Source organism: Schistocerca piceifrons, chromosome X (genome assembly GCF_021461385.2).
Source record: "Schistocerca piceifrons isolate TAMUIC-IGC-003096 chromosome X, iqSchPice1.1, whole genome shotgun sequence".
Taxonomy (NCBI): Eukaryota; Metazoa; Arthropoda; class Insecta; order Orthoptera; family Acrididae; genus Schistocerca; species Schistocerca piceifrons.
The window spans coordinates 892,528,305-892,542,757 of NC_060149.1; the positions used below are offsets into that span (position 1 = coordinate 892,528,305).

A 14,453-nucleotide genomic window follows, 5' to 3' on the forward strand; every position below is an offset into this window, starting at 1 on the left:
TCTACACTATGCTTGTCCATCCTCTTCTGGAGAATTTCTGCACAGTGTGCGATCCACGTCAGACAGGATTGGTGAAGGATATTGAAAAATTCAAAGAAGGGCCTCTCATTTTGTATTATCATGAAATAGGAGAGAGAGTGTCGTGGGTATGATATCCAAGTTGAGCTGGCAATCACTAAAATAATGGCATTTTCTATTGCAGCAGGATCTTTTTAAAATTTCTATTACCAACTTATTGCTCAGAAAATGAAAATATTTTGTTGGTGCCAACCTACAAAGAGAGAAATGACCATTGTCATAAAATAAGAGAACTCAGAGCTCGCATTGAAAGATTTGTGGGTTTATATTTCCTGCACACTATTCGAGAGTGGAGCAGTAGAGAAATAGCATGAAGTTGGTTCAATAAACCCACTGCCAGGAACTTAATTGTGAATTGCAGTGTAGTCAAATATATGTAGATAATTTAGTCAATTAGGGGTTTGTAACTAACCACTTTGTCACAAATATCTTTAACACTGGCACTTTGTGGCACCAGCAAGGCATTTTACTTCACTCATCATAAGGTCTTTTTAAATACACCCAGTCGGTATGAACCTGGAAGAACTGTATTGGTAATCTTCAAATCTTATCTGGAAAATAGAAAGCAGATTTATCAGCTGAAGGAACACTATCATGTGAACAGAAACTGGAATATGGCATGCGATAAGGATCGGTAATGGGCTGCCTCCCTTTCCCAGTTTTTGTAAGTGATTTAAGTTTTCCTGGACAGTTCTTATAACTTGCAAATGACACAACTCTGTATTTATAAGGCATCAATGCCAGAAAGGCTCAAGAGAAGAACCTTTGTCTTATGTGACAAATAAATTGCTTGTCATACAGAGAATGGAAATCAACAAAGCAAAAATGAAAAATTGGTATGTAGCCTCAGTGACAAAAGCTACCTAAACTGTGCAGGGGCTGTGAAACTTCTGAGGTTAATGGTGGACAGCAAACTCACTTGGCAAAAACACACTGCACGTGTTTGTGACAACCTGTTATGTCATACACCTTCTGAAAAAACTGAAACTTGTGTTAACTAATCAGTAGCTGCTAATAGTATATTATTTACTGTTTCTTACTATAGGGTGCAAGAAAGTAACACTACTCAAAGAAATAGCAATAAGGATAACAACAACGCATAGGGGCAGGAGCACTACAGGCCATTATTTACAAAATTGGGAATAATGGCTGTTTGCATTCATCAGGTATTTTTGTGCTTCCTTCATGTTAAGGAAAATCTAGATTCCTTCAGCAACAGGCATGAGATACATGACCACAACACCTGCAACAAAGAAAACAAACATACCAACTCGTTGAATGCCCAGAACAAGAGACAGATTTCACTAGATACATCTGCATCTTTGAGATCACATCTACAATATCTTTCATTGGCAGAGATGTGGACTCAAGGCGTTGAAAAGCAACAGGTAGAAATTGGAAGTGAGCTCTTAAGAATGCCAAGGAAGCAACATTCTTGTTATTCTTTAGGGCCAGCTTGGATTTTTCAATAAAAGCTAATCCACTAGTGTCAAATGTGTCTACTACCTGATTGACTTTTTGGCAGTGTTCAGCATAACAAAGATTCCAAGAGCCAGGTGCACCAACATCTAGGTATGGGTTCTGGGGGGAGGGGAAATGTTTGGAGCTATTTCCTTAAAGGACTGGATGTGGATAGGAGCTTTGATAAATATTTTCTTAACAGAGGAAATGACACTGTTAGCCTCAGGAAAACTATTTGTGTCTTCTTCTGCTAGATGATGTAGGTCACCAGCAAGGCAAGTGCAATGGATCAGACTGGTACAGACTTCACCCAGTGTTGCTCCCATTTTAACATACAGGCAGGACAATCTGTCACCAACAGCAAAACATCTTCTCCAGGTCATACGGTGCATAGGGCATAACTGACAGTCCAGGTTACTGTGCTGTGATTCCTTTTCTCCAATTCTCTACACAGGAATAGGTGGAGTGTGCCTGGTGCAGTGGAATCTAATTTACCCACCATGACATTTAACGTAAAATTGCCACATCTGTCACTGGTCTTGTCAATTCAAAGTGAAATATGGTAGTCACCAACGTCTGTTTTAATATCAGCAACAGCTTTTTCATGCACCTGTTTCAAATAATATTTGCACATTGTCGATTCATCTGGTATACTGCAGCTACTAATACACTCATGGAAGCCCTTAAACTTAAGGTTCTTTAGCACTTTCCATGGCACATTAGCCAACACTAAAGCCTCACACAAGTCTATATTAAAGTTGTTCACTGCACTACTTGTCATAGAGGAAAGTAATGGTTGAATCTGTTGTTTGCTGTTCTTCCTAGTAATGCTTGTAATGTGAGCTGTGGAATCTTTGTGTTGAAGGAAATGTGACTTTTGTCATGGCCTCTATTATATTAAAACAAAAAAACACTAAAAAGATGACAGTAACTAAAAAATAAGAATGCAATAATGTAAAATGTCAACTTCAATTGAATTGCATACCCATGTCAGCAGTCTAGTTTTAAAGTGCAAGTGGAAAATCCAAGGGTAGAAGACTCACAAGAAGACTGGTACATAAAATGAATGATAACAGTAATCTGTGTTAACTTACTTGCTTCTGACAGGCTTTGCAAAAATTTGCTCATTTGTCAGTTATGAAATTGGAGCCTTTTCCAATCCACTGTCGAAAAAGAACAATTTTTGACAATTTCTGTTTAAACATTACACTATTACATTTACAGTACACTCACTGAGTAGCAGCCGAGGGTTGAGCATCACTCCTCTCACTCGCGTACTGTCAGCCATAGGCCCCCGCTTACACGGGAGTAAAAACAGGAGTGATCACTGGCTCTGTTTTTATTAAAACACTGATGGGCACTCGCGCCAAGGTCTTAGCATGGACGGCACTTGAAGAAAATTTTGCATGGCGTCGCCTGGCAGAGTTGTCGTGTCTTCTCGTCGTTGTGGTATGTCGAGCTTGGGTGACGCCTTGGGGTCGCGGCGGTCTCTTTCCGCCGACGACACGAGGCGCGCTTTCTTGTTGCCACGGGCCACGTGGCCGGCCGTCTCGAGCACCTCAGCTGCCGCAGACTCAGTCTCTGCCCCCCCCCCCCCCAAGAATAGGGAAAAAGTAGGCCAGGACCTGGAAGCGGGCCGCGGAACCACAGAAATGTTATCCGCCACCCCCGTCCAGAATTCCGCGTCTGCCATCATTATACTAGGGTCAGCAATGCAACCGGAAAACCCAACGGTGACAACAAAAGTTGCAACTGACAGTAACCTGGCAGCAAGGCCCCTTTCTGCTACCGACATGGCAAAACCACACAATACTCAAACAAACAAATATATTGTCAGGATTTGCGATCCTGCCCCTCCCTCCCCTCTCCTCAGCCCTCTCCTGCTTGCCCACGGCTGTAACCGCCTAGCCAACCACATCCACAACCTGAATGGCAAGCAGAAGTCCAGTCAACCGACTAAAATCCTTCCCAAACCCGCAACTGCCACCCAACCCCCTACCCGATCCCAGTTCCTCAAATCCCCCCCACTCAAGTCCACCACATCCAAGCAATGGCGTGTAAGGAAGGACAAGAAGGAGAAGCACTCCAAGGGGAAAAAGCACTCCACCACCCCCACCCCAACCACTTCCACACCCTCTGAGGAGCCAGCGCCCCCGACAGCACCTGTCGTTGCACTGGGAGGGGACCAGGAAACACCGGCACTGGAAGGGAACCGCGTAACCAGGCAGGACTCGGATGGTTTCGTGCTGGCGAAGAAAACGTTTCACCAGCCGAAGCTTCCGCCAGCCAGGGGAGTGGAACCCACCCCGAACAGATTTCAGGCGGTTGCTGATGAGCCAGAGACAACAGAAAACACAACACAAATACAGAACCAAGTCGCCCACCACCTCCCCCCGATTGTCGCAGAGTTTCCTCAAAACTATGAGGAGCTCTTCGAGTTGCTCAAGACAGAAATCGGGGGAGGCAGTTTCCAGGCAAAACCTGCTGGTGGAGACAAAATAAAAGTGACAGTACACACACTCGAAAACTACAACACAGTCAAAACACTATTCAACACAAAAAACATACCTCACTACACGTTCCCCACAACTAAGACAAGAAACAGGAACATAGTTATAAGAGACCTCCCAAGGCGTGTGTCCCCCCAGGCAATCAAAACAGATTGGACTGCCCAGGGGTACGTCGTCAAGGCGGTCCAACAGATGGGCAACATCAACAGTAAGTGGCCACTATACCAGGCCACACTCCCGGACATCCCTCAGAACAAAAGGGAGATAAAGATGGTTCTGGCTGTGCCTGTCACCACTGAACCACTGCGCCGTAAGAACAAGACAGTGCAGTGCTTCAGGTGTCAGGGCCTGAATCACATCGCCGCCTACTGCACCATGCCAGTAAGGTGCAGGAAGTGCGCCGAGGCCCACGACACAAGAACATGTACACTTCTACACACAGACCCACAAATAAGGTGCGCGCTGTGTGGCAAAAACCACACAGCGGGTTACCAAGGTTGTGAGGTCCACAAACGACACACACAACAGGCAAAGGACGCAAAGGCCGGCCCCCACACACACACAAACAAAACACCATAAACCCACCCAGACATACAAGAAAACAAAACATGACAATACGCATGGACAAAGCCTGGGTAAAACCAAGGCCGGACACACCAAGGGCGACTTATGCGGAAGTGGTTTCTCCTCCGAGGAACCATGAAAGCGTGGCCCAATCACCACAACACCAGACACTATCACGAGAACAACACCGGGAAACACAAAGCAACAACGACAAGGTCCACCATGACGGAGGAAGATCTAGGGAACCCCACACACACTCCCCCCACCCCCCCATGGATCAGTTGTTAGGCGTAATGGTGCAGACCATGAACCTCATCATGGAAATGATGAAGGAATTCAGGGAAGCCCAGAAGCAGAACACACAGATCCTCATCGCCCTTCAGGCAACAGTCCAGCAGTCGCTCCCCTCTGCGACTTCCTCCGTAGTATCAAAACTCCATCATGAATAGACGACCGAATATTCAAGGCCTGACAATGTGCGTCTTCAATGCAGACGGCATTGTTAATCAAGAGGTCGAGTTCCGAGAACTCATGAAGGAGTTCTCCATCGACATATGCATGATGGGGGAAACCCGCCTAAAACCGGGAATAAAAGCGACAGTTCCCAACTACGTTAGCTACCGTAAAGACAGGCCAACCCAAGGCGGAGAAGTGGCCATATATGTAAAAAGAGGGATCCCCCACCACCAGGTATTCTTACCAGCTACCAACAAAATCGAAGCAGTGGCGGTGGAAGTAACCACTGCCACTGGACCCCTAACAATTGTTGCAGTCTACCGACCCCCACATGACCAGATAGATGAGGGAGACATAGCTGCTCTAGGGCAAATTGAAGGCAAACTCATAATAGGGGGAGACTTCAATGCCAAACATCCTGATTGGAATTCTAGAGTAACCTCCAGAGCAGGCGCCAAACTGCAACAACTAGCGCGCACCCACCACTTCGAAACATGGGGTCCAGTCGAGCCCACACATTTTCCAAAAAATGGAGGCAGGCCCGACGTGATAGATATAGCTCTCACTAGGAGGATTGCAGGGTTTGTGACCACAAGGACAATCAACAGAATGTCCTCCGACCACAACCCAGTGATTCTGGAGGTCGATGTGGGAGAATGGGTAGCACTCCCACGGTACCAGACGTCGTACAAACGTACAGACTGGGAGCGATACCAAGAAACTGTCGCCTCTGATATCGCTCGCGCTCCGTTACCTACAGCCGAAACAGTAGAACAAGCGCTACAAGACCTAACAGGCAGCATCTTGCAAGCAGTGGAAGAAGCCACCCCTCCACAAAGGGATGGCCCACCGCCGCAAATACAGCTCCCGGAACACTTGCTAGCTCAAATTCGACATAAGAACAGAGTAGCAAAAGAGTGGAAGATCACCAGAAATCAGGCCACCAGGAGGCTGCTCAATCGTCTACAGAGAGAACTGAAGGTAGCGCTCAATGAGCACAGAAACCAGCAATGGCAAAACCGCCTCACAGCTCTCAAAGTAGACGATCATACACTATGGCAAGCGACAAAACAGTTTACAAAATGACGCGCTAGGATGCCACCACTGCATGGCGAGCGGGGACTGGTCTACAGCCATGCTGGAAAGGCCAACGCCCTCGCCGACTCCTTCGAGAAGCAGTTCCAAGCAGCAGAACCCCAGGATGAAGAGCATGAAGAGGTAGTCAGTCGTCAACTGACTGTCTTCCTCAATGGCGAGGAGGACCCAGAGGACGAACCCATACTTTTTGCCCCCGAGGACGTAGCAAGAGTAATCAGGTCCGTCCCTACAAAAAAGGCACCAGGGCATGACAGTGTCACTAATCAGTTAGTCAAAAATCTCCCACCCACAGCAATCACACACCTCGCGAACGTCCTCAACGAGATTACTCGATCCCGTGTCTTCCCAGCTTGCTGGAAACATGCGGAAGTGGTCGCGATACACAAACCAGGGAAAGACCCTCTATTCCCGCAGCACTACAGGCCGATTAGCCTCTTGCCAACTCTCAGCAAGATCTATGAGCACCTCCTGCTAAGACCCATACATGAACATATTACCAGAGAGCAAATTCTGCCATATTTCCAATTTGGCTTCCGACAGAACCACTCTGCCCCACAACAGGTCATGAGAATGGTTGAAGCAGCCACAGAGGGCTTCAACCACAGAGGCTACTGCGCGATAGTGCTACTAGACGTAGCCAAAGCCTTTGATTCAGTATGGCATAGAGGGCTACTCTACAAGTTGTACACACAAGGGTTTCCCGGGAGCATAGTTCTGCTAATCAAGAGCTACCTCACTAATAGGACTTTCTCCATCAAAGTAGAAACTGCCACCTCCACCAGAAGGCGTATTTGTGCTGGGGTGCCACAGGGATCGGTCCTGGGGCCCGTATTGTACAGTTTGTACACTGCGGACACTCCAACGGCCCCCCTGGTGCACACTGCACAGTACGCTGACGATACAGCCTTCTACACGAGCAACGCGAACAAGGACCTGGTCATCCGTAGGCTACAAAAGGTTTTAGATGACACAGAAACTTGGGCCCGTCGCTGGCGCATCACCATCAACTCTGAGAAGACGCAGGCAATGCTGATAACCCGCAGGCTCGGAAGGCGCGAACCTCCTCAACGTCCCCCCCTCCACCTTCACCTAAATGGAACCCAACTCCCCTGGCGCAGAACCGCCAAGTACCTTGGCGTAACCTTGGACTCTCGTCTTACGTGGAAACCCCACATAGACGAGGTCCACAGGAAGGCCTGCGCCAGAATGTGCATCCTATATCCTATCCTGAACACAACCAGCTCCCTTCCCTGCCCAGTAGCAGTAAATGTGTACCAGGCCCTGATCCGGCCAGTAATCGAGTATGCGTGCCCTGTCTGGGGATACGCGGCAAAGCAGCACCTGGACAAACTCCAGAGGCTGCAGAACTGCGCCCTCAGAAGGGCACTGCACCTACCTCTTGAATTCCCTACAGACGACTTGCACGCCGCAGCCGAAATCCCACTCCTGAGAGAGCGTTTCCAGGATCTGGCAAGGGCCTTCTATGAGGGTTCTTCCAGATCCGGAAACGCACTCATCCACTCCCTAGGTCGGTATGACATGTCCTGCGATAAGCACAAGCGCCCTATGACGATCTTCGACGACTAAGTCGAAGAGAAAATCCCAACACCCAATCCATCATCCTGTTCCTTCCCATATAATACCAAACTTCTCGCCTACCTCAGGCAAGTACCAGACACACTCACAACAATCATCACAAATCACAGACACCAAAAACTATAGAAAAATCACACACACATGTTCACAGGGGAGTAAAAGCCGAAAGGCTACAGACTCCCCCTCACACTTCCCCAAAGAGGGGAAAGCAACAGATGAGAGCAGCAGCAGCATTTACAGTACACTACTCAATTGAGTCAACACACCACGCAAATTTACTTTGTAACTACAAAAATAAATAGACTCATCAAGTGTCAATGATTTATTCCTTTATATACCTCTCTATTGTTGGTTGGCATTTAAGTAAAGGTTGGCTGCGTTTGGCAGAATGCAGTGGTATGTGGGTATATTCTCAAAGCAACAATATGGCATCACACACAGTGTTGATTTCAATGTGGACAATATTTCTTATTCCTTCCAAACTATAAAAATAAGTAGACCGAAATGTCACTGATGCACCAGCATCCTGACACATTATCAAGTTATAAAGACGAGCAACATTGTACCTTACACATTCTTGATTTTAGCACAGTGTACAACTTCATTATGTTGTTCCTCAAACTGCACAAATTTCCATTATTGACTCTCCTTAATATTACATACGATTTGACAATCAGCAGCTGTATGAAATATTATCCCAAAGGGACTGATTACCCTATAGTTTGGTCCCTTTCTCTCCAAACCAAACAACAAATTTGTTATTCCAAATTATTCACTACATGCAAATTTCATGACATCAGGTGCAATGGGTGTAGATGTATTATTCACTAGTGACATATGGTAACTTTGATATGTCACAACTATGTAATACATATATACAGATTGTAGATAATGTCATACAATTCATATTCAGCGAATAAAATTTCATACAAGCTGCTGACTGTTAAATCATATGTGAGTTTTATAAGTTAAGCTGTGGCTTATGACAATAAAAATAGTCCTGATTCCCTGTGGTGGTGTCATTCTCACTCAGCGGAATTTGAGTAACATTGCACGATTAAGAGGGGATGTACACAAGACTACAATGTAAAGATGTGGACTGTGACATATGGAGGTTTGGGTCAGGCTGAGAAGTGTGTATTGATAGCTGAAGTGGTTAATGTGACTGCTCGCAATAAGCAAGAAATCTGGGTTTGAGTCTCAGTCTGGCATATATTTTCATATGACAAAATTGGTTAATACATCTACACTAACATTGCAGCTAATGTCATGAAATTCACATCCAGCACAACCTCTGGAAAGATCCTTAGTATTAATTCAGAAACTGCACCATATTTAAAAAATGTTTTTTCTGCAGAAGTCTTCTTTAGCCCCTAATTTTCTATGAAAGCCCAATTTAGCTCATTTTAGGCCTTTTAAGTATGATTTAGCCCTTTTTAGGTTCCATAAGGTTCAAACTTTCAAATCTGAGTCCTAGTCATGAGACACTGTTGTAGAAACTTCATCAATACAGCATCAGAGGAAAAGTGGTTGATATTATACAATCCCTTGTAAAATGCAGCAGACAGCGAAAGGAAGTGGACTGCAAAATGGAAACGAAAATTATAAATATGTGCCCTAACTTTCAATAAGTTAAATATGATATGCCTCAAGGATCAGTATTGTGTCCACTGTTTTTCATTCTTTACATAAATGATATGTGTAGACAAGGTGGCACAAATGTCATCATCTGTGCTGACGACTTACCTCTTATGAATTGAAGAAAAGACTTGTTCTGAATATAGAAAATGCAATCCAGTATTTTAGTGGTAAAAATTTGTTCATAAGTGGAACAAAAACATTTACATACAGTTCCATGCTATCAGAAATGTTCACACTGAAAATATTAGCCTTAAAGTTGGGAACACAAATCTTCATGAGACAAGCAGTTGCATGTTCTTCAAGGTAGTAATACACAAGTACTCATCTTAGGAAAATCACATAGATAATTTATGTCCAAAAATTAACTCAAAAATATTCGTAAAGAGGAAGATGTCTTGCACAGTAAATGGAAACACATTACTAAAGATGTACTATGGTCTTGTCTATCCATAATTCTCAACACTCACACAGCAGGACTGATTAATTTAAAAAAAAAAAGCCTTAAGGTGTATTGCAAAATTATGGCCATGAGAATCTGTAATAAGGACCTTATGGGAATAGGGTGATTCTTTTACAATACGCTCCTACATTAAACAAGGAGCATAAGAGTATTGTCAGCATTCAAACACAAACTTAACTGTTATATTACTGTCATACATTCCTACAGTCCATAAGTATTCCTAGAGAAATATCAGCACAATTAAACATGAACTGTATGAGCCTAAGGTTAAACGTGACTAAAATAAACACTGTACAACTCTTGTTTATAATAGTTACACTGAAGTCACAACAATTTATGATGGTCTTCTGGACATTCCAAAAGGTGGGACATGGTTGTTAATGTGTTGTTTAATCACCATGGACAGTAGTGCATGTTCCTCAATGTTCTCCCATATTGGCCACAAGGTTGGTGAAGAGTTCTTGTAATAGGACATACCATTCCTCCACCACCGTGGTTGACAACTGTTCGAGAATTGTTGATGTATGTGGACATGCTGTAACACAACACATCACACACATGCTTGATGGGATTTAAGTCAAGGAAATCACCTGTACTGTTTTATGCAGTCATGCATTGTCATCCATGAAAATAAAGTCAGTGCCAAAACTACCCCTCAAAAGATGCAGATCAGGAAGAAGTACAGTATCACAATAACTCTGACCAGTGAATGCAACATGTTCAGAGATTTGGAGGTAAGTATACCCAAGCAACATTATGCCTCCCCAGACCATATTTAGTTCATATGGAAACATTCAGAAGAATCAAACCATGTGTACATCAAATTCAGTATTGCCAAAGTTCAAGATTTTATGGCGTGAGTTGCTTACAGCTCTTTAGAGTATTTCTTGCAACCTCTTATCCAAGCCTGTCGAACCATGTATAAATCTTCCTTCAGATTTCTTTACTGCATATTCTATGCCACTTAATTTTTCCATTTTGCAATTTTGAATGAACATTTTTCTTTTTCCAAAAACTTGAAATATAAAGTTATTCATATTCAAAATTTTCAAATCTTAAAATGTAATTCTTTCCAAATTTCAGTGCCAAGTTCCATAGCCTCAATTTTTCTATTTCCAAAAATATATACATGGGCATAAGTAATTTGTTAATTTATTAATTATTTAACTGAGAAGAATTCATTTTCTAGAAAATTCTTAACAAACTTTGAAAATCTCTGTGCACATTAAAACTTAACTCTTATAAATTATTACCTATTATTTTGTCGTTTTATAATTACATACAGCTATTAAACAAACTTACTTCCCTGCTGTTTGTATCTTCATCCCTTTTAATTTTCCTGTCTTTTATGTTAACATCTATAATGGAATAGCATAGTATTTTACCAATTTGTAATTTCTGTAATATGGGCATCTATAAGTAGGTGTCAAACACAAACCTTAAACTAGTTCATGTTCACTAGTCAAAACAGTACTACACCAGTCAGTTAGTACAGTCACCATGTTACCCAACCAGTACTCAGTATTTAAAGTGTATAGTTACCATGTGTCAGTCAAGTAAATTTCATAGTCAGGTCACTGAAATGAGTTGCTTGTGACAGTTTCAACAGAGGAAATAACTGAAAGTTTGAGTTCTTAATTAACCTCACACAGCAAGAAAATAGAAAAATTTATTCAGTCCAAGGATATAGTACTGAAAAATTTAATTCCCAATAAATCTGAGTATTAGGGAAAATGGAACCTTAGTTGCTAAGCTAATTCATTTTATATGCTGTGATCATTTATACATGTATATAGAATCCTGTGACCACATGGAAAATTTCAATTATCAGTAACATAAAGCTATAGTTTGTTGAGGAAAGTTGCTGTGGGACATAGTGGGACAGAATAACCAAATAAATATGTATGTCGAGTCAAACTGGAGAATGATTTACGCCCAGGAAAAACTTTATCCAGTTTTGAAATAGAAAATTTAAAATAAAAAACTGAATACAGACAACATAGTGAATATGAAATCCACAGGTTTGGACTGAATAGTCAAAAAGGTATTTTTTGTATTAGAAATGACTAATCAAGATACAAAAGTTAAAAAAACAGTGGTTTGAAGTTATTTGCCATTTTTTTTTCCTGCAGCAAAAAATAAAAGGTGAAAAGAAATGTAGAAAGTGACAAATGAAAGGACAGTTTCTCTATAACACTAAACATTTGGAGACTGCACATACGTATGAGTAAATGCCTCAGTAGGAACAAATAAATGATATGAAAGTCTGAGTTATGTGAAGTAATTTATTATTTAAAAAAGAATAATGTGCAATGCAGGAGAAACACAAAATAAAATTATAAATGAAGTCTTAAATTAAACATAAAAATCACCGTGATCTTCATGATAACAATGAACCAGACAACTGCCTAGATGAAGTAAATGAACATCTTCCTTTGTGTCTGTTAACACAAATATAAATATAGTGATACACCACAACAAGTTGAAGGCACATAGTTTGTCCTGTTACACATGACTATGGTAGTGGATATATATGTGTGTATTTACTTCAAAGACAGCTTCATGTTTGTACTTTCATTGACCTTACCATTGTCTTTTGTGGCATACTTTTCGAAAATACAAAGACTGGTGACATACAGATCTGATTTTGTTTCCCTTTATATTACCCACATTCAGTGGGTGAAAAGCATCCAGAAATGGGGTGTTCATAAAGTTTACCCTTCGACAAATATTTTACATTCCCACAAATACCATAGTTTTAACATTTCACATATCATTATAATTTTTCAAGAAAGTAAATGGCATGATGATGATCTGGTACACAGCATAATGTTAAAGACTTCAATAGAAACAATATATCTGCATGATACCAATAAATACTTACTGTTATGGTTATTGTTCAGTTACTTCCTTGATGAGTTTTAATTTGTGAGATGTAACACTTGTGTTACAAAAGCAATAAACCACCACGAACAGAGTTCTTTATAGGCATATATGTGAAATTAAACTTTTATTGATGAAAAGCTGTTGGGTTTCCACCTGAGCAGAGGTGTTGAGATATAATGACAAATGGAGATCTTTTTGTCAGTCGCATATACTGGGGATGTCTACATCAACACATAAACTCTTATTAGTTTGGCATTCTTATGCTATCCATTGTGGCTGTTGTTATTTTGTATCTTATTCTTATTACCAGAAAGAAATAGTACAATCTATGATGATTTAGGGTCTTCTTATCATATCACATTAGTTGCAGTATCTACTTATTAATGTTATCACACCAAATAACACATTTCTTTACATGTATAAGCATATACTAGAAATTGCAATACAGATATTAGTTATACATATGTAACTTTTGTAACAAGCATGCTATGTAGGTTCATCTTGTATCTGTATATTACATTTATCAGTATTTACAACTACCATTTAATTTCCATTACACTTCATATCTTGCTTCAGACAGCATTATTGTCCTCCTTTTAGTTCACTATGACCTTTTAAGATAAACTGAAATGTTACTCACATTGCTACATGCCTATCTGTGCCAGGTATCAGCCCTTTTGTAAGTGGATAGCCTTCATCCAATACAAAATCTAATCGAGTGACACCACGTGCTGTGAGTATCTTTGCTATTTCCTGTGCCCCTCGTCTTCCTGATATCTAAAACATAACCATATGAGACAAAATAGAATAAAACAGTAGTCTCTTATCTCTTAACACATAATTTCAAGTTATTTACTTAATATTGAGAAGACTCATTAAAATATAAAAATTAGTTAGGATTTTTTCTTAAAATGTCATTAACATATATACTGTATTGGTTATATTTTTTTAAAAAATAATAAACTTTATTCATAAGTATGTGCTCTCTTTTTTAGATAATTTAGATGATTATAATGAACTCTCCAATTGAATAATATCATTCCCACAGCATTCCATGAGACAAGTTTTTTTTCAGTGATTCTAAATTAATATTCAGCAAACCTTCTCCTTCCACTTTGTGACAGATTTCAGTGCCCATACACTACACAGTTTGAGCCAAAAGTTTCAAATCATGGACATTCAGCATAAAATTAATGTGATTCCAAGTGTTATATTCATGCTGATATTGATTTGCTATAAATAAACTGAAATTGGTGTGAACAAATATCATCAATTCATAAATGTATGATTAAGAATCACTTAGTATTCTTAGATTTTTTACAAGTGTACAATATGGTTTTCTTCACTTTGCATTATGAATATTCCTAATGACATTTTTTGGAGTGTTAATAATGTTCAAGCTGCCCCAAAATGGTTCAAATGGCTCTGAGCACTACGGGACTTAACTTCTGAGGTCATCAGTGCCCTAGAACTTAGAACTACTTAAACCTAACCAAACTAAGGACATCACACACATCCATGCCCGAGGCAGGATTCGAACCTGCGACCGTAGCGGTTGCGCGGTTCCAGACTATAGCACCTAGAACTGCTCGGCCGCTGCCCCAAAATATTCCATACCATATTACTGATTTAAAGCAGCTGTGATGAATTTCTTTCCTGATGTTCATGCTGGTTGCATTCTATATAATCATCACTACAAACAT

General features: G+C 41.2%; 1 protein-coding gene across 3 annotated transcripts in view; it reads right to left on the reverse strand.

Annotated features, from left to right (window-relative positions):
• Positions 1-14,453, reverse strand: part of LOC124721349 (N-fatty-acyl-amino acid synthase/hydrolase PM20D1-like) — a 266,153-nt gene that overhangs the window by 47,783 nt on the left and 203,917 nt on the right. For all 3 annotated transcript variants that reach the window (XM_047246273.1, XM_047246272.1, XM_047246271.1), the window contains one exon: positions 13,391-13,527. In XM_047246273.1, the coding sequence (XP_047102229.1) occupies positions 13,391-13,527 (137 nt within the window). The remainder of the gene's footprint in view (positions 1-13,390; positions 13,528-14,453) is intronic.